Here is a 22,459-nt window from a genome sequence, read left to right on the forward strand (position 1 = left end):
CTGCATATGCACATGTTTAGAGGACTTGTTCACTGAAGCTCATAAGAGGACAGACCTTACTTTCAACATGTGCAAGACAACTCATCAGACATCACTTTTAATTCAGACATTTAAGCAACATAAATACCCCTCCACCAGCATCCTCTGTCTTCTATGGCCAAGACAATTTTGAATCTAATCCAAGTCACCAAGGATCTCATGTTGCTTCATCTTCTGGATCAGCTTATCCAGAGGGACCTTGTCAATGCCATACTTAAGTCCCTGTAGATAACACCCAATGCCATATTCAAATAAATCATATCACCACCTCACGCTGACTGTCCCTAACAAATCCATGCCTTCCCAAATGTGTAAAAATCTTTTCCTTAAGAATTAAGAAGGAAATCAGAAGGGCTAAAAGAAGACATGAGGTTGCTCTGGTAGACAAGGTGAAGGAAAATGTCACTATGTATAGATACGTACTGAGTTTGTGTAAATATTGTTAGAGATTTGTTATGTTGTGACATATTAAATTTTAAAAAATTAAATAAAGAAGGTACAAAAGACTAAAGACTAACACCCAATGGTACAAAAACAGCTTCTTTCCATCTTCCGTCAGATTTCTGAATGGACAATGAATCACTTCACTTTCTCTTCTTTTTTGCACTAATTTATTTATTGTTAAAAAATGTAATTTATAGCAACATTTGCACCTGTAATGATGCTGCAAAGCAATGATCGTGACGAGTTCATGACAATAACGTGTTCCTGTTTCTGATTCTGATTGATTCCCCTTGTTGATCTCACTATCCTCCACATCATTCTCTTTAGTCAGTTCTGACGCAAAGTGCTAGTTTAGTGCCTCGCCCACTTCCTCTGTCTCCAAGCCTAACTTCCCTCCTTTGACCGTGAATGGTCCTACCCCCTCCACAGCTAATCTCTTGTTTCTTTTTATTTCCTGAATGCTTATTGCATGCTGTTTATTAGTTCTGATTAACTGGTTAAATCTTTTTAAAACTTCATAATAGCTCATCTTGCTTTTAACTCACACACAAACATGTTACAATTTAAAATATAATATAAAATAAAATACAATTTAAAATAAAAATACATGCTAATGTGTTCCACTGCATTCCTGGAACACAGTTCCCCTTCTTTCATTCTAATGTCATCAGACATCACTTTTAATTCAGACATTTTAGCAACATAAATCAGATTATTTTCCTGCTTGATTTCCTGAAAGTTGATTCGTTCTATATCAGATTACATATAGATAGATAGATAGATATTATATTATACTATACATATTATAGATAGAAGCTGCTACCCTCCACTATCAGACTCCTCAGCCACAAACTCAATCAGCGACTCATTTTAAGAATTCTTACTTTTGCACTTCATTTATTTCTTTTCTCTCTCTATATTGCACAGTCAATTTGTTTACTTATTTATACATTGAGTACAGATTTTTGCACTGCCAAAGTGGAAATTCTGACTCGCCTGCAGGGAAAAAAAAATCTCAAGATTGTATGTACTCTTGACAATAAATCTGAAATCTGGTTGTGATTTTTTTTTGGGAAGGGCAGAGAGAGCATTGTGTTTATTTGCCTTCCCTTGTCCCCATCTAATAATTCATCTATAATTGAAAACCCGTGTTTAAGTAACCCACACAGATATTTTATGTTTTTTTTTCTGCCTGAGCAAATCTTAGGAGTTTTTTTTTATTAATCAGAAGCATTCTCCAGGTTTACCTTGAAAATTAGGAGTGCACAAAGGGCAAAAAAGCAAAGAGATTCCGAGAACATACAATGTTTCGCTAACTGCCTAATATGGAGAGCATTTAATTTCCTTTCATATTAAGAAACTTTCACATGAAGTTTGAAAATATACCAGAATCAACGACCTGGAATGTTTCATCAGTTTATTAGTGTTATTTCACATAGAGACAGTTACATTTTTTGCCTTTAATAATTTAAAAGCCAGATATTAAATACTGAAATTGGTTTATATCAACTCAAAACAATATTGATTCATTTAAAGTTATAAGCCGATTATCATTCAGCGTGTCTCACAGTATCATGGTGCTGTGCTGTGAAGTTGAGAGGGGAAGGAACGAGAGCTAACATTTTTTATTGTTGATCTTTTTCTTTTATTTAATTGATTAAAGACCACGTGTTCTAAACGTATTCTTTGATCTGTGTGGGCCTAACTTGAGGGCAATGGGTGTAGTTAACACTGGAAGAAAACAAATAAGCAAAGCACATCTGCAAATGATCTATTTTACGTGTTTTCTGGTTATTTTGGAAACTGAAGTGAAAATTTTAATTAATGACAGCTTTACAAATGTTTGATTGACCTTGGATCATCTCATTCTCATGCACACATGTTCACAGTTGTACACACAAATATAGCCTTGGAAATTTAAGGTTGAGGGCACCACCCTCTCCATGAGACACTATGTAAACTATTTTTTCTTGATCACTAATATACTGTCATATAGATCACATAGAAAAACATTACTTCTAAATTACCCGTAACTCTTTCACTTCCATAAAAAGAATGAAATTATGTTCTGAAGACTGCGCTCCTTTAATAATTTGCTTTGTTCTTTATGTCCTGTGCTGGCAATAATTGCCACAGGAAATTTTGAAGGAACCCAAAAAACATGTTTACACTCGCAAGGTTTTTATTTGTTTAGGGACAATTGAAGAACGTTCATCCTGAGATCTAAAAATATGCTTTGTGATTTGGAATGAATGGTTGATCCAGAAAAAAAAAAATTGGCTTAAAGTCCAGTGACTCCTTGAACTAGGCAAGCAAAGTAAGACATAATACAAAACAATAAGAAATATAATTGTGTTGTGCACTCATTGTCTGAAGAGTGTGCACAATGTCATTGAGGACCCCTTCCACCTTGCACACAGCATCTTTCAGCTGCTCTCTTCAGGAAAGAGATATAGGAGTATCAGAGCCAGCATCACCAGGCTGAGGAACAGCTTCTTCCCACGGGCAGCAAGAATGCAGAATGGCCAAAGGAACTGCTCACACTAATGATCTGTGACTCTCATTTTCATAATATTTATGTATTTATTTGTATAGATGAAATACTTGTCTTGCGTATGTATTGCTTGTCTGTATGTAAGTTTTGTCTGGATGTGTGTCTGTGGGATTTGCACCGAGGACCGGAGAATGCTGTTTTGTTGGGTTTTACTTGTATAATCAGATGTCAATACATCTCTGCAGAGAAGTGTTCCGGAAAAGCTAGCTCAAAAATTCTATGAAGAAGTTATGAGTGGTAGAATAAGACTTGTTCTGTGACTTCCCACCTTTATAAAGAGTGAAGATTGAGGAGGAGGTAAAGTATGAAGAATATCACCAGGATGAATTGGGAAGGGGGCAGTCAGAATAAATGGTTAAGAGAGGAACAGATCCAATAATTTTGGCTGAAGACCAAAGAGACTGCAGAATCTGGAATCAGGATGAATACACATAATACTGATAGAACTCAGTGGGTCAAACAGCATCTGTGTAGGTAAAAAAGGAGTAAGGAGGTTTTGGGTCCAGACCCTTCATCAGGATTCATGAGGAAAAGGAAAGGGGGTAGGGGGAATGATGGGCAGATGGAAACAGGAGGGAGGGAGAAGTGGGAAAGGTCAACAAAGGATAAAATAAACTAGCCAAATAGGTGAGTGTGGAGGGAGGAGAACATCGGTCAAAGAATGATTGGGTTGTAAACTCTTTCTGTTACAGCATCATCAACCTGGGTTTGAATCTGACATTGTAAGGAGTTTGTACATTGTCCCCATGACCTGAGTGAGTTTTCCTGATCGCTCTGGTTTCCTCCCAACTTCCAAAATGTATGTGATTGTAGTTAATTGGGTGTAACTGGAGTGGCACAGGTTTCATTGGCTTCTATGACATTCTAAATAAAAAAAAACTAAGGATGATTGAGGATAGCGAATGGATCATTAGTTTAGTTGAGCAATGGATTAAGACCTCAGGTAGGCAAAGGAGTTTTGCACATGATGCTGGAGGAGCATAGTCCATGTTTTTTTGGCAGAGTGTATAATATCTGCCTTCCTAGAGCTAGTATTTCACAGGTCGGGAAAGGCCAACAACAATTTCAGCCAACCATTTTAGACCACAAGACCAAGGACTGGAAATAGGCCATTTGGCTCATTGAGTCTGCCTTACCATTCATTCATGGCTCATTTACTACCCTTTTCAACCCTCTTCCCCTGCCTTACCATAACCTTTGATTTTCTTCCTATTCAAGAACTTGTCTATTTCTGTCTTAGATATATCCAATGATTTGCAGCTGCCTGCAGCAATAAATTCCTTAGATTCACCACACTCTGATTAAGAAATGCCTCCTGATCAATGCACTAATTAGCATTTTATATTCTGAGGCTGTGCTGTTTGGTCCCAACCTCTCCTTTGCATGTCCACTTTATCCAGTCCTTCCAGTTTTCGATAGGTTTCAATGAAATTCGCCCTCATTCTTCTAAGCACACCAGCAACTACAGTCCCAGAGTTTTCAAATGTTCCTCATATGATAACCCTTTCATTCCACGGATTAATCTTCTGAATCTCCTCTGGTCCCTCTTGAATGCCAATACATCCTTCCTTCAATAAGGAGCCCAAAACTGCTCACAATAATTCTTTTTTTAAAATTTTTTTATTTTTCACACTATGAACCATACTGACCAAAATACACACAGACATTTCCCTCTTGAAGATACACAGTGTCATTTTCTCCCCTTTTTCCCCCTACCCACTCACTCAACATTCAACAGAAATGATACATTAAACCCATTAAACAACGTCGTCACACAATGAAAATAAACAAGAAATTTATGTCTTTTACTTTTACATACTGAGTCAGTTCATTTCGTCCTCTTCTCCCTCTGTCATTTTAGGCGGTGGAGGTCCACGGTAGGACTTCTCTGTTGTGTTCCATGTACGGTTCCCAAATTTGTTCGAATACTATGATGTTATTTCTTAAATTGTATGTTATTTTTTTTCCAATGGAATACATTTATTCATTTCTCTGTACCATTGCTGTATTCTCAGGCTATCTTATTCAGGTACCTTCTCCCCTATTTTATCTAGCTCTAATCTGGTCCAATCTGGTTTTTCCCCTTGTTTGATAAAAATCTGATAGGTATCTTAATTGTGCTGCTCTATAATAATTCTTAGTTTGGTAGCTGTAAGCCCCCTTGTTTATACCATTCTGTTAATTTATCTAGCACTGTCCTCGGTTTCCCCCCTTTCCATAAGAATTTCCTTATTATTTTCTTTAGCTCCTTGAAGAATTTCTCTGTTAGGTGAATTGGTAACAATTGAAATAGGTATTGTATCCTTGGGAAGATATTCATTTTAATGCAATTTACGCTTCCTATCAGTGTTAGTGGTAAGTCTTTCCAATGCTCTAAGTCGTCTTGTAATTCCTTCATTAATGGCTGATAATTTAGTTTGTATAGATGGCCTAGATTATTATCTAGTTGTATTCCTAAGTATCGAATTGCTTGTGTTTGCCATCTAAACGGTGATTCTTTCTTAAACTTTGTGAAATCCACATTATTCATTGGCATTGCTTCACTTTTATTTGCATTGATCTTGTACCCCGATACTTCTCCATATTCCTTCAATTTCTTATGTAATTCTTTTATTGCTATTTCTGGTTCTGTTAAGTATACTATGACATCATCTGCAAATAGACTGATTTTATATTTCTTCTCTTTTATTTTTATCCTTCTTATTTTATTTTCTGATCTTATCAGTTCTGCCAGTGGTTCTATAGCTAACGCCAACAGAGAGGGAGATAGTGGACATTCCTGCCTAGTTAATCTGCTTAATTTAAATTAGCTTGATATATATCCATTTACTGTCACCTTCACCAATAGTCCCTTATATAATGCTTTAATCCAATTAATATATTTCTCTGGTAGGTTGAACCTCTGTAGTACTTTGAATAAATAATTCTACTCTGTCAAAGGCTTTCTCTACATCTAAGGCAATTGCCACTGTTGGCATCTTGTTTCCTTGTACTGCATGGATTAAGTTAATGAACTTACAGATATTGTCCGTTGTTCGTCCTTTCTTAATAAATCCAGTTTGATCTAGTTTTATTATTTTTGGTACACAGTCAGCCAATCTGTTTGCTAATAGTTTAGCTATTATCTTATAATCTGTATTAAGTAGAGATATTGGTCTATACGATGCTGGTGTTAGTGGATCTTTCCCCGTCTTTGGTATTACTGTAATTATTGCTGTTTTGCATGAATCTGGCATGTTTTGTGTTTCTTCAATCTGGTTCATTACTTCCAGGAGAGGAGGAATTAATAAGTCTTTAAATGTTTTATAGAATTCTATTGGGAGTCCATCCTCTCCCGGATTTTTATTGTTCGGTAGTTTTTTTTAATATATCCTGTATTTCTTCTATTTCAAATGATTTTATTAATTTATATTGCTCCTCTTCTTGCAATTTCGGTAGTTCAATTTTAGCTAGAAACTCATCTATTTAACTGCTCACAATATTTCAAGTGTAGTCTGACCAATGGCTTACAAAGCCTCAACATTCCATCTCTGCTTTTATATTTCTGCTTCGGATCACATCCCTCAAAGCACAGACGTAAGGGTGCCCCTTGTCCATGTGCAAGACATGCGTTGATGAGAGTTATTGCAGTTTGTACCTGATAGTTGGCTTATTATTTGTGGATTACTATTTAACTCTGAATTAAAATATCTCCTACGTTTGTCTGATATCAAGGATTTCAGTAATCAAAACAGGTCTCATATAGTGATGGTCAGGAAACACTTCGCTGTTTCCTATTTCTTCTAATCAAATTCTAATTTAAATGTGCAGGTTTAAGTAAGAAGCATTAATTGAACAGATTAGAGCTATTTTTTTCTTTTTAAAATTTTAAATATATATATTTTTTTAAATTAGACGTACAGCACAATAGCAGGCCATTTGGCCCACGAGTCTGTGCTGCCCAATTACACCCAATTAACCTGTACCCTGATAAGTTTCAAACTGGGGGAGAAAATAGGAACCACCGGGAAAAACCCAAGCAGACACGGGGAGAACATACAAACTCTTTACAAACAGCGTGGGTTTCGAAGCCTGGTCCCAATCGCTGGCCTTATAAAGGCTTTGCACTAACAGCTGGCACCAACCGTTTTGCTCATGCTTTGTTTTTGACAAAAGTATAAGAATAAATTATTTAATGTGTATCATAGTTAAAAGCATTGGACAGAATCTGTAATTTTCTTGAATTCTTAAATTTGGGGTCATTAATCTCAGCCCATTTCCTCTGTGCATTTTGTGGGTGTTCTGCCCTCTAGTGGTACAAAGAAATGAACTTTCCATGGATTTTTATATCTGTTGCTTTTGCAGAAATTTCAGAAAGAAAGAAGCAGATTCTATAATTAGCATGTTTCTTCTTCACAGAAAATCACTTTGGATATATGTTACGGCCCAGCATTATATCAAAAGATTACCCTGAATAAAGGAGATCCAAACTCGTCAAGTAAGATTAAAGCAATTGTTTTATGATGTATTTATATACACATTTATCCGGACTTATGTTACTGTTCCACGCCAATTCTTCCCTTCAAATCGAAGAGATAGTATTTTTGGAAGTGGGGTCTCCAGGGGTACTCAAGTCATTCCTGACTTGAGTCAGTGTGCCTACTATTCTTCTAAGTACCATTATCAAGACATCCGTCTCCTATTCGTAAGCATGCATTTTGGTCAACTCTAAAGTCATGGAGTCATACAGCACAAAACACATTCAGCCCAACTCATTCATGGTGACCAAGTTGCTATTCTGAGGTTGTTCCAATTGCCTGTATTTGGCCCTTCCTGTCCAAAAATCTATCCATATATCTTTTGAACCTTATAATTGTGCATGATCCAGATAAGGACTACGCTCTGAGTGAAAAAGTTGTCACTTAGGCCCCTCTTAAATCTCTCCCCTCTCACTTTAAAGCTATGCCCTCTGATTAAAACCACCTACAAGTGTGTGTGGGGAGGGATGAACTTTTGGACATTTATAAAATCATGATGGTCATGGATAAAGTGAATACTCAACAGTTCCACACCCATCATGATGTTATAAGCCTCTAGAAGTTTATCCCTCACCCTCCTTCGGGGATTAAAGACCAAACCACTTCATCCACTCCCTATAACTCAAGCCCCACCACACTGCCAACATCCAGATGAATCTCCTCTGAACTTCTTCCAATTTATCGATAGTGTTCCTCGTGTGAGAAAACCAGAACTATACACTATATCCCAAGTATGGCCTTACCAATGCCTTGTACAACTGTATCATGAGATCCCAATAAAGGCAAACACACCAAACACCTTATTTTCCCTGTCCATCTGAGTTGCCATTTTTGTGGAACTATACATTCCTACTACTATGTCTCTCAGTTCTGCAACACTCTGGAGTCCTGCTATTTACTGAGTAAGACCCTTCCAAAGTGCACTAGCTCACACTTGTCAAAGTTAAATTCCACTTGCTGCTCCTTGGCCCATCTTCCCAACTGATCTAGATCCTTTTATAAGCTTAGGTACCCTTCCTCACTGTCCACCACAACACCATTTTTGCTATCTTGTGCAGGTGAACTACATTACCATTCAAATCACTGATAGATAACAAACAACAGTGGACCCAGCACCGACACCTGCGGAACATCACTGATCACAGGCCCTCAATCAGAAAAAAAACAACCCTCTACTATCATTCTTCGTCTCCTAGTAAGGAGTTTTGAATCCAATTGGCTAGTTCACCTTGGATCCCATGTGATCTAGCCTTGCTATGTGAGGCCTTGTGAAGGTCAAGGATTACACACAATAACTTTATTGCTATATAAATTACTTAGGAATAAAAAAAGCATTGAAATATTTAATCCATGTTATTAAAGTATTACTCCTTTTTTCCCATTCAACAAACCACAAAATCACTTTATTATCGGTCATGTAACAGCATTACTTGAACTCTAAAGTGCATATCTTTACAATATATCAAATGTTAGCAGCACCGTGATACACAGTTCAAATAAATAGATGATTTAACAAATAAATTACAGTATATGACATTAATCATAAATGGTCAAATATTCACAATGACTAAAGTAAAGTTCCATAGTGTACACTCATGTTTTATTCCCTTTATATTTACAATCAATAAATATGTTTAATACTTTAGCTATGTTTGCACGAATAGTGTACCGCAAAAGATATTTTTTCATTCTTCGCTTCCAGAATAGACCTGTTGAAATAAAGGAAAATTAAATGGTCGCTAGATATTTTAAACAAACAACCAGCTAAATTTCATAAAATATATTCTATTACCCATGACTCTGATAACTTTGTAGCAAGCAAAAACTTAATTGGGCTTCACTGTGTTAATAACAATATGTGCCATGTATGGCTTCAACAATTCATATATGTATCATCATACCTAGTCATTTGGAACCAACATCATCACACTGTTTGTTCCCACCCCATATGCTCTAAGGAAGCACTGACTTCAAACTGATAACTCCTTCAATAATTGAAGTTATATTTCAAATTGCTGATTGGTGCAGAAAGTTGTAATGCATGTTAAAAAGGTTGGGGGAGTTTCTTCCTAATCTGTCGGAGCAAATACTGTGAAATATATCCCTTCAAACATGGATTTTCTCACAGGATAGTTCAGGGTAGAAAGCTGAGAGGTCTCTACCTACGGTTAATTTGGAGTCTTTTAGACATTACATTAAATATTATACATTACATTAAGAAATATAATTCAATAATCAAGCAAAATATACTGGATATTTTAACATTTTTGCACTTCAAACAGCTCAGTAGATACATTGATGGAAGGTGTCTTCACGATGTTTTTCAGAAGAGCGTATTTGGCATCTTTGCAGAAGATTGCAGCATCAGGTAGCAAGTGCTTCCCTTAAAATTCTTTCAAAACCTGTACATTCCCAATCAATTCTTTAAAAATCTTGAACATATGCCATGCATCAGTATTTTTCAGTGAGGTGTTGGGAGGCAATTTAAGTGGAAGTTGTAATATTCTTAACTTCTGAATGAAGTTTTATTTTTCATATTACATTTATCAAAGTTGTATTTAATACCTACCTTATGATTGTACATTTATGGCTAGGAAACCTAACAATTGGAGGATTTACTTTAAATAACATCAGTCATTTTTACTGAATAGAATATTTTGGTCGATAACAATATATATTCCACTCATTCAAAAACACTGGAGTGTAAAGGGTATATAATGAGCGATCTCCTCATTCTAAATAACTTTTCCTAATAATTATAACAACAATGTTTCTTTTGAGGAATATAATGTGGTGGTATGTAAATGAAACTTAATTCAGAGTCAGAAAAGTGGGAATAGAATTTAATTATTTCAGGTCTTGGCAGCTAAGAGCATGACTTTATGATTGTGGCAAGAAAATTAAACAGGAAGCCAGAATTAGTGAAGTACAAACATCTAAGGGAGCTGTAGGTCTAAGTGAAACAGGGATGCTTGAGGTCCTGGAGAGAACTGTATTCCAGAATGAGAACGTCAAGGTTTTCTTAACCAGGATCCTATGAGCCCATGGGTAATGGGTAAACATGACTTGGTCCACGTTAGAACCTGGAAGCAGTGGTTTGGATGACCTCCAATTTAGCATTTGACAGCTGGAATGCATTACTGTAAAGTCATTGCTAGAGGTAACAAATCCGGTTTCTGTGGTAGATGAACTGAAGGTGGCCCGGGTTAAGCAGGAAATAGGCAATCTTGGTGATATTGCGGATTTATGACTGGATACCTTGCTGGAGCTGAGAATTTCTTGTGATTACATGTGCAGATAACTTCTTCCATAAGGTTTATGTAAAACATTGGTTGCAGAAGGCATGCCGTCTGAATTAACTTGTGCTATGTTCAGCAGATATCCATGAGAAGGAATTCGAGAACACACTCTGCTTTTCCCTGAAGTTAATCATGGGTTTTTATAAAATCAATTTTATAGTTACATTGGGTTGTGGTGGCTCCTTAATTTATGTGCTTGTAGGTTGCAAAGCAGTTACTTTACAGATATGTCAAACGCAGTTGTGAATCATTGCAATGGTGTCTGCTGTCTGTATCTGTAATTTCAGTCTGCAAACTTCCGAAAGATCAATGCATTCACACTTTCAGACGTCCAGGCCCCAAATTCTGGAATCTTGATTTATTTTTCCAATTGCTTCCAGTGAAGTACTTAGGGCGTTTTCCGTGGTGGGGGGGGGGGGGGGGGGCGGAGCGAAGGGGAGCGGGCGAGGGACGGAGAAGGAGGAAACCGTAGGGCTGAATAACGGTGTTCACTTACACTATTCACTCCAACTTTAAGAAGAGCTCGAAATGATTGGAAACGTTCTTGAAATCGAATAGTGCAGTTAGGCATTGTAAAATTAATTCTGGAGAAGTTTACCATCACCGAATTTTAGATTTGCTCTTGGCCTGCACTGCTGGGAGTATGGTGTTTGTTTAAGGCTAATTTGACATCAATAGTTATGAACTGGCTGCATCTTGTGGTTCAATACTTTTAAAGTGCGCCTGTCTATTGACTTTTAAAGAAAAAAGGAAATATACGACTGCATTTATGGTACCAGTCACATCCACAGAGCATGATTGAAATTGATTAAAAAAAAAACATAATTTGGGTGCAAAGCAAACGTTACGCTATTGTATAAGACCCTTTCTATGGCGCCCTAAGTTTGCACTTGATGTGATATTGCAACATTGTACAAAGATGTAATTCACAGACATTAATTAATTAGTTTTAGTGACGCCGTCGTGTTCTCTGCTAACTTTTAAGATGTAACCGAACGGATGCAGAGGCGTCCAAGTGCTCGAGTGTGTTCGGTCCGATGCTCGTTGGAACTGGGTGCTTAATTATCTGTGCAAGTTGACAGGATACCACGGTCGATGCTGACATCTGGCATTGTTTCAGACTTTACAGCGAGGGTGAGAGAGTGAACTGGGACGGGCTGTGTAATTACCTAAACTGTATTTTATAGGTTGCCCCCTCACTGCCATAACTGTCCACTGGCGGCAGAGAGGAGCGGCTTGGAATCGTGCCCTCTCCCGGGATCCTTGACTTCGGAACCGGAGGAGCGTGCGGGCCTTCTGCTCTTCCCCGCACGACCCCTCTGTGGTTTGCGCTTGCTATTTTTGCCTTGCTTCTTCCTCTTGCCATTCTTCTTTGTATTCTGGTATTTTAAACCACCGGGCTTGTTGGTCTCTTGCAACTGCTCCTGCGGGGTCTTGGCACCCTCGTTGTGGCTGTTGTTAGCGGCAAGTTTGATTAAAAGGACAGACACGTCCGGCGCGTTCGGCCAAGACGCCGGGCGTTTGGGACTGCGAGGCGGCTGTGGTCGAGCCAGTCGCCGGCCCTCTGCCGTATGTAGCTCGCCCATTACACTGTTCAGCCAGATCCGCCTCTGCAGCTCCTGGATAGACCTGCTCTTGTCATGCATGAACTGGTGCTCCGAGACAGACCTCTTCCTACAAAACACAGACACGAGATTCGTATTATTTTAGATCAGACAGCTCGGCACAGGCAGCTCAAACCAGTTCCGACCACTTCAAAACTCAGCAATCAAATTCCAAGGGTACCGAAACGCTCACTTCTCTGATCTGCATTCCAACTGAACTTACTACTCAAGACTTATTTGGAGTTAAGATTAATAACACACGCCGTTACCCTTCGGAAAGATTTGTGCTACTCATTTTAAGGTGCAGCGTAAAATATACAACGCCTGAATAAAAGTTACAAAAACTCATTCCTGTGTGTTAAAAATCAATTCACCAGTGTGCGCCAAGTTTCGAACAACCTCTCCAACTGGATGGCAGGTCAGTGCTTCGAGATAAGCACAATGGGCATGGTAAAATAATCTTAAACAGGACCACTGAATGACCCAAAACGTTGTCAGTACACTTTGTATGTTCTGTACTATAGAACCACGAACATTTCCGCGACCCAAGTATCACTTAATCTTTGGCGAAAATAAGCAATTCGTGATCAATGTATAAACAATAAGAACAAATAAATTATTTTTTTTTAAATAAAGAGAACTCTTATCCTATCTAGTGAATTTAACAGGGAGAATTTTAAATACATTATATGCTATACAGATTATAGTCTACAAACAAACTGTATTGTCAATCTCTACTAATGTGTAGATATAATAATAAAAGCGTACTTTATATTAGAGTTTTCATCCATTTGTTTCCCATATGTAGCCATGGAAGAACATAAGAGAAATATCGCGAAGCTCAGATGCTGAAACAACCTTCTGACGTTCGACATTTCACTTCTTCCAACCTGCGAACACATGAGTTTGAGAGTTATAATTAAGTGCAGGATTGTATCCCGTACGACCTCAGTTCCTTCCACAAAGAAACTGTTGTGAGATTTGTAAAACAATGTTCTACCACTGCACATGTAAATCGACTCCTCTCACTTACTTCAGGGTGGTCAGTTCCTGCGATGTATGACTGAATTTGCTGCTTTTCTTAACACGAGCCGTCTTAAGGTGCTCTCTAGGACAAAAAAGAATTGCAAAAGTTTATCCAGCCGTGAAAAATAGCCTTTTAAAAAGCATGCCAATTCTGCTGGATCCCCTGCCGTAGCACCATCGACAGCTGTGTGATTGGAGCTGGCCGAGCCTCCACTACGCCAGAGACGTGCAGAGCAGCGCCTAGAATTCAAACTCACTCATCAAATTAAAGACACAGTATCCCCCTGCACCATTGCACCAGTCAAACTCACGGCAAAAGCGAACTTTAAAATACCCTTTGTAATAAAAAGTCCCAACTTTTTAAAATCTAGGGGCTTATTTGCAAACATTCGTGCCGAGTTTATCCATTATCTAACCTCGATATTTAAAGAAGCACTGAAATGGCAAACGGTTCGTTCAACTTTATAGGAACACGAAGTTCTGATATAATAGTTAGCACTTTATCCAGAAGAACATCTGTCAATTTTTTTAACAATATCAGTCGCGCATGTTGCATTACAGAAATTCCTGCAAGGTTTGACCTAGCAAAAGTGAGACGAGGAAATTCAATCTGTTGAACATCATCATCCCAATCTTGGACTCACCAGTACATTGAGAGATGTAAAAACTGACTAGAGCAAAATTCAGGACGAAAGGTTGGACGATCTCAGTTTTTAATGCGCCTGACTGTGTGTTTCGAAAGAGGATGAGTTCTTCGCCAAACAACCTGCCTAATGAAAAAACAAATAACCGAGTTTAGTTCTTGCAAGAACCATGCATGCTTGCTGCACCGAATCTGTTCAGGGTTTCAAAACCCGAGACCTAGCCTTGATAAGCACCTTTTCTCTGACATCACACCGCGTTAATTTGCGTTTGACCAAGTCATCGCCGGTTTGATGCTGTTCGACACATCCGCATAGTTATTCCAATGAATTGGAATAAAAAAAAGGACCAACCATTAAAGGAAAACAAACGTTGGCAATACTCTTGCAAAGGTTAACAACAAAATGAAGTTTACTATAATCTAAGATAACTGCAGCCGGGTTGTAATAACTTTGTCAGCAAAACTTTCGCTAGCTCCCAAAGCAAGAGGCATCACTGGGGAGGAAACACGAGAAATCAACCCCCCCCCCCCCAGCTCTTTTCCCGTCTTTGACAAATAACTATTTCCTTGACATAAATAAGTTTAAAATGTCATTAGAATCCCATTGAATGCTATTGAAAATAAATACTATAAATATACAACAGGTCTTCTGATAGGTAATTGACTTGTGACATGATTTGTTTGACCTAATGCATTTACCCTTTATTTGCTCGACTCTCCAGAATTTGTTGCCCTTAAGGGAAAATTAAATCTATGTTAGATCGCTGAATCAATTCGCATCTGGTATATGTTTTCTACATTACCTACTAGCTACATACTTGTATAATAATGGGTTTATAAGCGACCTCGATACATCGGATAGAATGTTGGGTACGGAATAATAATGTCACTGTATAGGTATATGACATGGCGTGTACTCTTCAGGCAAACAAAGTCGAAGATGCATCCAGTTCATTTTCCCCCCTCATATCTAAAAGCAAACAGTGTTAGTCAATTGGCAAACAGACTCTATGAGAACATAGGGACGCTTTGGTCCAGTCAGCACCTACTAACAAGGAGGAATTACCACAAACGCTTAGATTTTGCAGCAGATTGCGTCACAATGAGAGCTGTCCATGGTTCTTTCTCCAGGAAAATTAAAACATAATTGGTTAAAACAACAGAGAAAAAGTGCTTTGCAAAGGTGCCCACCAAACTTGGATGTAAGTCGATATGATTTGATGCTTTCTGACCAATCCTGTGAAAAAAGAGAACATTTCCCGGTCTACGGTTACTTCTTTCGGTGAACACGTGAGCAAACCTTTCTTACTGTAGTGGTAACGTGTAATGACCGTAAACATATGAAAGATCTTGATGAACACAGATGACGATTGTAAAATAATTTATTAGTTTGTTGTTCGCTCTTTCTTTGCACGTAAGGTGCGTCAGAAAGCAGGCTTCCAAGTCCGAAATGAACCTGTTTCATCAAACGCAAACTTCCCTTTGACTGAGATATTAAGTAACCAAGAGATAGAATAATACGGCGAATATTCAACAGATCAGGCAGCATCTGTAGTGGGGAAAAGGGGAACTATTTTTGCAGGTTGGCGATCTTTCATTAGAACTGGACAATTTTCTGAAAAAGTTGAATTCACCGCTGATCCCAAATAGAAATTGGACTTGCTGTTCCTTGAGTTTAGGCGGGGTTTTATTGGGACAGTACAGGAGCTCCAAGAAAAGTGCAGAGAACAAAATAAAGGACTCTACATCACCTTTGTTGACCTCACCAAAGCCTTCGACACCGTGAGCAGGAAAGGGCTTTGGCAAATACTAGAGCGCATTGGATGCCCCCCAAAGTTCCTCAACATGGTTATCCAACTGCACGAAAACCAACAAGGTCGGGTTGGATACAGCAATGAACTCTCTGAACCCTTCTCCATTAACAATGGCGTGAAGCAAGGCTGTATTCTCGCACCAACCCTCTTTTCAATCTTCTTCAGCATGATGCTGAACCAAGCCATGAACGACCTCAACAATGAAGACGCTGTTTACATCCGGTACCGCACGAATGGCAGTCTCTTCAATCTGAGGCGCCTGCAAGCTCACACCAAGACACAAGAGAAACTTGTCCGTGAACTACTCTTTGCAGACGATGCCGCTTTAGTTGCCCATTCAGAGCCAGCTCTTCAGCGCTTGACGTCCTGTTTTGTGGAAACTGCCAAAATGTTCAGCCTGGAAGTCAGCCTGAAGAAAACGGAGGTCCTCCATCAGCCAGCTCCCCACCTTGACTACCAGCCCCCCCACATCTCCATTGGGCACACAAAACTCAAAACGGTCAACCAGTTTACCTATTCGGCTGCACCATTTCATCAGATGCAAGGATCGACAACGAGATAGACAACAGACTCGCCAAGGCAAATAGAGCCTTTGGAAGACTACACAAAAGAGTCTGGAAAAACAACCGACTGAAAAACCTCACAAAGATAAGCGTATACAGAGCCGTTGTCATACCCACACTCCTGTTCGGCTCCGAATCATGGGTCCTCTACCAGCATCACCTACGGCTCCTAGAACGCTTCCACCAGCGTTGTCTCTGCTCCATCCTCAACATTCATTGGAGCGCCTTCATCCCTAACATCGAAGTACTCGAGATGGCAGAGGCCGACAGCATCGAGTCCACGCTGCTGAAGATCCAGCTGCGCTGGGTGGGTCACGTCTCCAGAATGGAGGACCATCGTCTTCCCAAGATTGTATTATACGGCGAGCTCTCCACTGGCCACCGTGACAGAGGTGCACCAAAGAAGAGGTACAAGGACTGCTTAAAGAAATCTCTTGGTGCCTGCCACATTGACCACCGCCAGTGGGCTGATATCGCCTCAAACCGTACATCTTGGCGCCTCACAGTTTGGCGGGCAGCAACCTCCTTTGAAGAAGACCGCAGAGCCCACCTCACTGACAAAAGACAAAGGAGGAAAAACCCAACACCAAACCCCAACCAACCAATTTTCCCCTGCAACCGCAGCAACCGTGTCTGCCTGTCCCGCATCGGACTTGTCAGCCACAAACGAGCCTGCAGCTGATGTGGACATTTACCCCCTCCATAAATCTTCGTCCGCGAAGCCAAGCCAAAGTAAGTAACAGGAGGTCAAATACGGAGAATGGGAGTAGGAGTAGGGTGGCCAATTAATGCTACAGGCACCAGGAAGATCAGAAAGACCTTGCAGGCTGCAAGGAAGTATTCAACAAGATGGTTACTCAATCTGCTTTTGGTTTGTGAAAGAACACAGGGACATCCTATTAGATTTGCATTGTCTTCCTATACTTAATTTTTGAAACCAATTGTTCAATAACTAGTTCACACCTTCCAGCACCAAATATGGAACCATTTCCATACCCATTTCGGATGGAAACTTCCACAGCCTGAATCTTCCACAACCCGGCCTATTTTTAATATTGGTTGGAAAACAATACTACATTGTTTTGTTTTCCTTAGTGCTACATTCATCTAACCCTCACGACAGACAGGATTACTTTGCCGGAAGCTTGTCCTCCATGGATTTTCAGATCAGTTCTCCTGACATCTTTGTAACGATTTGATTATTCAAATTTGCTGTTGAATGCAATGGTCAATTTGCGATGGTTTTCCGAAGAATCCTCAATTCTCACCCTCTCCAAGTTCAGATTTAGATTTATTGACATGGTACATACATGACATCAAATACAATCCTGAGATACTTTTCCCTGCCGGCGAGGCAGAATTATCACATATTGGCAGTACGAAAAAAAAACCCTGAATTAACATACACATTTAAACAAATAAAGAAATGTAAACAAACTGACTGTGCAGAACAGAGATTAAAAGAAAGTAAATAAAGTGTAAAAGTAAGTGTCCTTAGATAAGTCCCTAATTGAATTTGTTGTTGAGGAGTCTGGTGGTGGAGGGGTAGCAGCTGTTCCTGAACCTGACGATGTGAGTCTTGTGGCATTTATGCCTCTTTCCTGATGGCAGTGTGCTGAGTGGTGTGGGTCTTTGATGATTGCTGCTGCTCTCCAACAGAAATCTTCCTTGTAGATGTACTCAGTAGTGGGGAGGGCTGTGTCCACTACCTTTTGGAGGGATTTACACTCAGGGATATTGATGTCCCCATATCAGACCATACCGGTATTGCCCTCTCTCTAATTGGTACCTCTATATATTAATATAGAAAACTTTCCTGAACACATTAGCCCTTTTACAGTATGGAAGTCTCAGTCAATATGTGGAAAGTTAAAATTTCCTACTATCACAACCTTATGTTTCCTTATAGCTGTCTGTTATCTCTCTACACAGTTTCTCCTTCAATTCTTGTTGACTTTTGGGTAGTCTCTCTTACAATCCAATGAGTGTCGTCATACCTTTCCCAGCTCTCAATTCCACCCATATAGCCTCAATAGACAAGTCCTCTAGTCTGTCCTGCCTAAGCACAGATGCAATATTTTCCCTGATGTGCAATGCCACTCCTCCCCCTTTCATCCCTCCTGTTCTATCACATCTAAAGCAATGGAAACCTGGAACATTAAGCTGCCAGTCCTGACTCTCCTGTAACCAAGTTTCTATATGCCAATCGATGCCCTAAGCTCATCTGCCTTTCGTACAATACATCTTGCATTGAAATAGATGCATCCTAGAAAATTTCCACCACATTCAACCCATTGACTTCTAACAGTGCATGCAATTTTAAGATAATCTTTTCCCTCTTCCACTCCTCTATCTACTCTGGTTCCCGTCTCCCTGCAAATCTAGTTTAAATCTACCAGAGCAGCACTAGCAAATCTTCCAGCAAGGATATTAGTCCATTTCCAGTTCAGATGGAAACCATCCTGAAGGAACAGGTCCCACCTTTCCTGGAAGAGAACCCAATGATCCAGAAACCTGAAGCCCTCCCTCCTACACCATGTCTTTAGCTTCGTGTTAAGCTGCATCATCTTCCTATTTCTAACCTCACTAGCACGTGGCATGGGTAGCAATCTTGTGATCACTACCCTGGAGTTCTTGTACTTCAACCTAGCTTCTAACTCCCTGAACTCTCCTTGCAGGACCTCCTCACCCTTCCAACCCATGTCATTGGTCCCTACATGGACTATCATCTGGCTGCTCACCCTCCCTCCTGAAAATGCTGTGAACTCAATCTGAAATATCTTGGACCCTGGCACCAGGGAGGCAACATACCATCAGGGATACTTGATCTAACCATATAACATATAACAACTACAGCACAGAAACAGGCCAACTTGGCCCTTCTAGTCCATGCTGAACACTTTCTCCTACCTAACCCCATTGAGCTACACTCATATAACCATATAATAATTGCAGCACAGAAAACAGGCCAGTGCTCTGCCACTGAACCTCTTATCTGCTTCCCTAACTATGAAATCCCCTGTTACTACAGTTTGCCTCTTCTCCTCCCTTTCCTTCTTAGCTACAGTACCAGACTTTGTGCCGAAGACCTGATCTCCGTGGCTTGTCCCTGGTAGGTCATTCCCCCGTCAGTATTCAAAATTGTAATTCTTGTTATTGAGAGGAACAACCACAGTGCCGAGAGGGTGGGGGGGGGGGGGGGGGCTGCACTACCTGCCTGTTCCCTTTCCCTCTCCTGACTGTCACCCATCTACCCTCCTCCTGCTTCCTAGGTGTGATAGTGTCCATGTAACTCCTGTCTATCACCCCCTCTGCTTCCCAAACCATCTGGAGTTCATCCAAATTCAGATCCAGTTCCTTAACTTGGCTTGTCAGGAGCTGCAATTGGATGCAGATGAAGTTGTCAGGTTTACTGCTGGCTTCCGTTATGACCCACTTTTGCAAGAGGAGCATTCCCTTGCCTTGGTTGCCATTCCCACTGTATATGACCAGATGAACAAAATATATAAAAACTTGTGCCTACCTGCTGAATCCTTTTTGTTCCTCAAATAGGGTGACACTTTCTGACTTCATCTCCGACCATTTCTCACCTCTTACCTGTTCTCGCCAAAATCTGTTGAGTCAAAGCCTTACCACTCTGTCTCAGCCCACTCTGACATGACCACTCATCCCCCCCCCCCCCCCCCCCCCGCTTTGTCTTCAACTGTTGAACTCGATTGACCAATCAACTGCTATCTGCTGAGTCTCTCCTTTTTCAACCCCTTTGTCTTCAAATGTTGAACTGTATTGCCCAGTTCTGGGCTGTGCCCACTACCTTTTTCAAGGCTATTTTGCTCCGGGGCATTGGCAGCCGGTCAGCACGCTTTGCACTTTCTGCAGAAATTTGCCAGGGTTTCCAATGTCATGCCAAACCCTCCGCAAACTCCCGAGGAAGTAAAGGCACTGGACGTGCTTTCTTTAAGATGCATTTGTGTGTTGGGTCCAGAAAAAAAGATCCTTCAAGCGACTCCCAAGATCTTTAATTTGCACACCCTCTCCACCTCTGATCCCCCAATAATCACGGACACCTCTGGTTTTCCATTTCTGAATCCAACGTTGTAGCCATCAATTCCGAAGTTACGTGGTTTAGGGCAGTCCAGGGACGCATACTTTCAGAAATCATGTAGTTTGGTGAAGCATTGGGATGTCTACATACACACATTGCAATAGGATGCGATTCCGGCTCCCGTGTCCAGTTGATGGGTTCCTGAAAGAAAACTTGGCGTATGTGGTAAGCTTGGCCAACCACAAGATGGGTCTTCTCGGAAGAATGTCCTTGAGTCAGGCATGCTGCCAATGGCAGTTGTGTGGGGCTGATACGCAGTAAGCCAGTCCAGAAAGCAGCACCGGCATGGTAGCCAAGCCAACGTGAAAGTGGTTGAGTATTGCCTGGCTGGAATCGCATTAACCGGCCAGAAGAGACTTTTACACGTTTTACAAGCATCCTTGGAACTCCGACAAGAACATTTTTAAAAATGGCAAGTGAACGGTTTTAATTTATTTAGGTGGCTTCTCAAGTTCAGTGGCCGATTTTGTGGGTGTTTCAGTTTTCGAAGAATTGGCTCACACTCTACTTGCGGTAGAGAGGCCAGAGGTTACAATGTGAGCTGAATGGGATTCGAGTGCCTTTTTTATCAGTCTCTCCCAGGCCGAAGGAAGGATGACAGGCGACGAAAGGCTTCGTTCTAATTGTGGGACTTCATTAATAAGAGTTGCTGTCATGTAGTTTTGATCAGACTCACTCCTTCAGAGAAAGTTATACCACAGGACCAGCCCATTCCGCCTGCGCAGAAGAGAGGAACCCAGCGGGTCAGGTAGCGCCCATGGGGAGAAATGGTCAGTCAACGTTACATTCAGACTAAAGGGGGAAAGGGTGGCGTTCTGCCTTTTGTGTACCTGGAGAGTAAAAACATTGTAGTCCTTTTGTATGAGGAACTTCTACCATCAGCTGTTAAGTTCCGCAAATGCATTAATCTAAGGGGGGTGGTGGGGAGGAGTGGGGGGTCCCGTTAATATTTGCTTCCACCCGGTAAATGAATTCCTTGTCTCAACTACCGATCTCCCTGCTGAGAGGAATGATCCCTCCCTATCCACTCCAGGAAGACTTCTCCATTAAATATTCCCTCCAAAGAAAATAACCGCGCAACCCAGACAATCTTTTCCTCTAAGTGGTGGCATTATATTCTCTTCTGAACGACCACATGCTTCTTGTGGCACCGTGACGAGAACTATGTTTAGTACTCTCTTTGCGCTAACCAGTCACTTGTACCATTTGAGCAATATCCGCTCTTTTATTCTTGGCCCCAGAGGGAAGCATCGTGCATGCCTTTTTATTAAACATCCCACCTACCTGTTCTGTTACCTTCTGTTACCTTCAACGCCTCTCTTTTATTTCCATTTCTCAGTGGGCAATTATTATTTATTGCTTTGGCTTGTTTGGGCTCACATTTACTTCACACTTTTCGAAGGTGAACACCATCCCTCAACAGTTCAGTTTTTTGATATTTTTCTCCATTTTACAGCATTCCTTCCCACAATTATGTGGTCAACAAGATCTCAAGCAGTGATATGCTTCTTCAAAAAATATTTTCACATTTTAAGTATGTAACTTTCAACGATTTGTGCATATTAGTTATGTACAGCAATTATTTTGCTTGCATTAAGACCATACAGAAATGAGACAATGGAGTAATTAATTTTCATTGCTGGTGATATTTGAGAACATATTTTTGCTTGCCCTGACCCCCACCCAACACGAGTAGCCTCTCCACACCCAGTCATGAGTCTATACATTGCCTGTGAAGAACCAATTGAAGTCAGAAATTTGCACAAGATTCCTGGTGTCTAGATTTCAGGTACTGGTGGATGCAGCAATAAGTGGGCATCATTTTAAAATACAGTCAGATTAATTATAATG

General features: G+C 40.3%; 2 protein-coding genes across 7 annotated transcripts in view; one reads left to right on the plus strand and one right to left on the minus strand.

The window, feature by feature from the left end:
• Nucleotides 1-8,940: 8,940 nt before the first annotated feature.
• LOC138746050 (parathyroid hormone-related protein-like) lies at nt 8,941-20,102 on the minus strand. 3 transcript variants are annotated; one of them, XM_069903784.1, is made up of 6 exons: nt 20,027-20,102; nt 14,128-14,253; nt 13,491-13,565; nt 13,226-13,347; nt 12,023-12,527; nt 8,941-9,263 (listed from the first exon to the last, which is right to left on the minus strand). In XM_069903784.1, the coding sequence occupies exons 4-5, from the start codon at nt 13,330-13,332 to the stop codon at nt 12,050-12,052; spliced, it is 585 nt and encodes a 194-aa protein (XP_069759885.1). In that variant the 5' UTR covers nt 13,333-13,347; nt 13,491-13,565; nt 14,128-14,253; nt 20,027-20,102; the 3' UTR covers nt 8,941-9,263; nt 12,023-12,049. The 3 variants fall into 3 exon arrangements, with proteins under 3 accessions (XP_069759885.1, XP_069759884.1, XP_069759883.1); XM_069903783.1 differs by lacking the exon at nt 20,027-20,102 and adding an exon at nt 14,945-15,159; XM_069903782.1 differs by lacking the exons at nt 13,491-13,565; nt 14,128-14,253; nt 20,027-20,102 and having other exon boundaries at nt 13,226-13,359.
• LOC138746046 (coiled-coil domain-containing protein 91-like) overlaps nt 15,307-22,459 on the plus strand; it is a 132,832-nt gene continuing 125,679 nt past the window's right edge. The window contains exon 1 of one of the 4 annotated variants that reach the window (XM_069903766.1): nt 15,307-15,328. The gene's annotated coding sequence lies outside the window, so the exon portion shown is untranslated. Of the gene's footprint in view, nt 15,417-22,459 lie in introns of all 4 variants that reach the window. The other 3 variants (XM_069903769.1, XM_069903764.1, XM_069903772.1) reach the window with 3 other exon arrangements.

The sequence above is a fragment of the Narcine bancroftii genome, chromosome 11, assembly GCF_036971445.1.
Source record: "Narcine bancroftii isolate sNarBan1 chromosome 11, sNarBan1.hap1, whole genome shotgun sequence".
NCBI lineage: Eukaryota > Metazoa > Chordata > Chondrichthyes > Torpediniformes > Narcinidae > Narcine > Narcine bancroftii.

Coding starts and splice junctions, on each gene's coding strand:
- LOC138746050 (XM_069903782.1), bottom strand. CDS start 13,359: ATGTGTTCGCAGGTTGGAAGAAGTGAAATGTCGAACGTCAGAAGGTTG. Junction 12,528..13,225: donor GATGAAAACTCTAATATAAA/GTACGCTTTTAT, acceptor TGTGTTTTGTAG/GAAGAGGTCTGTCTCGGAGC.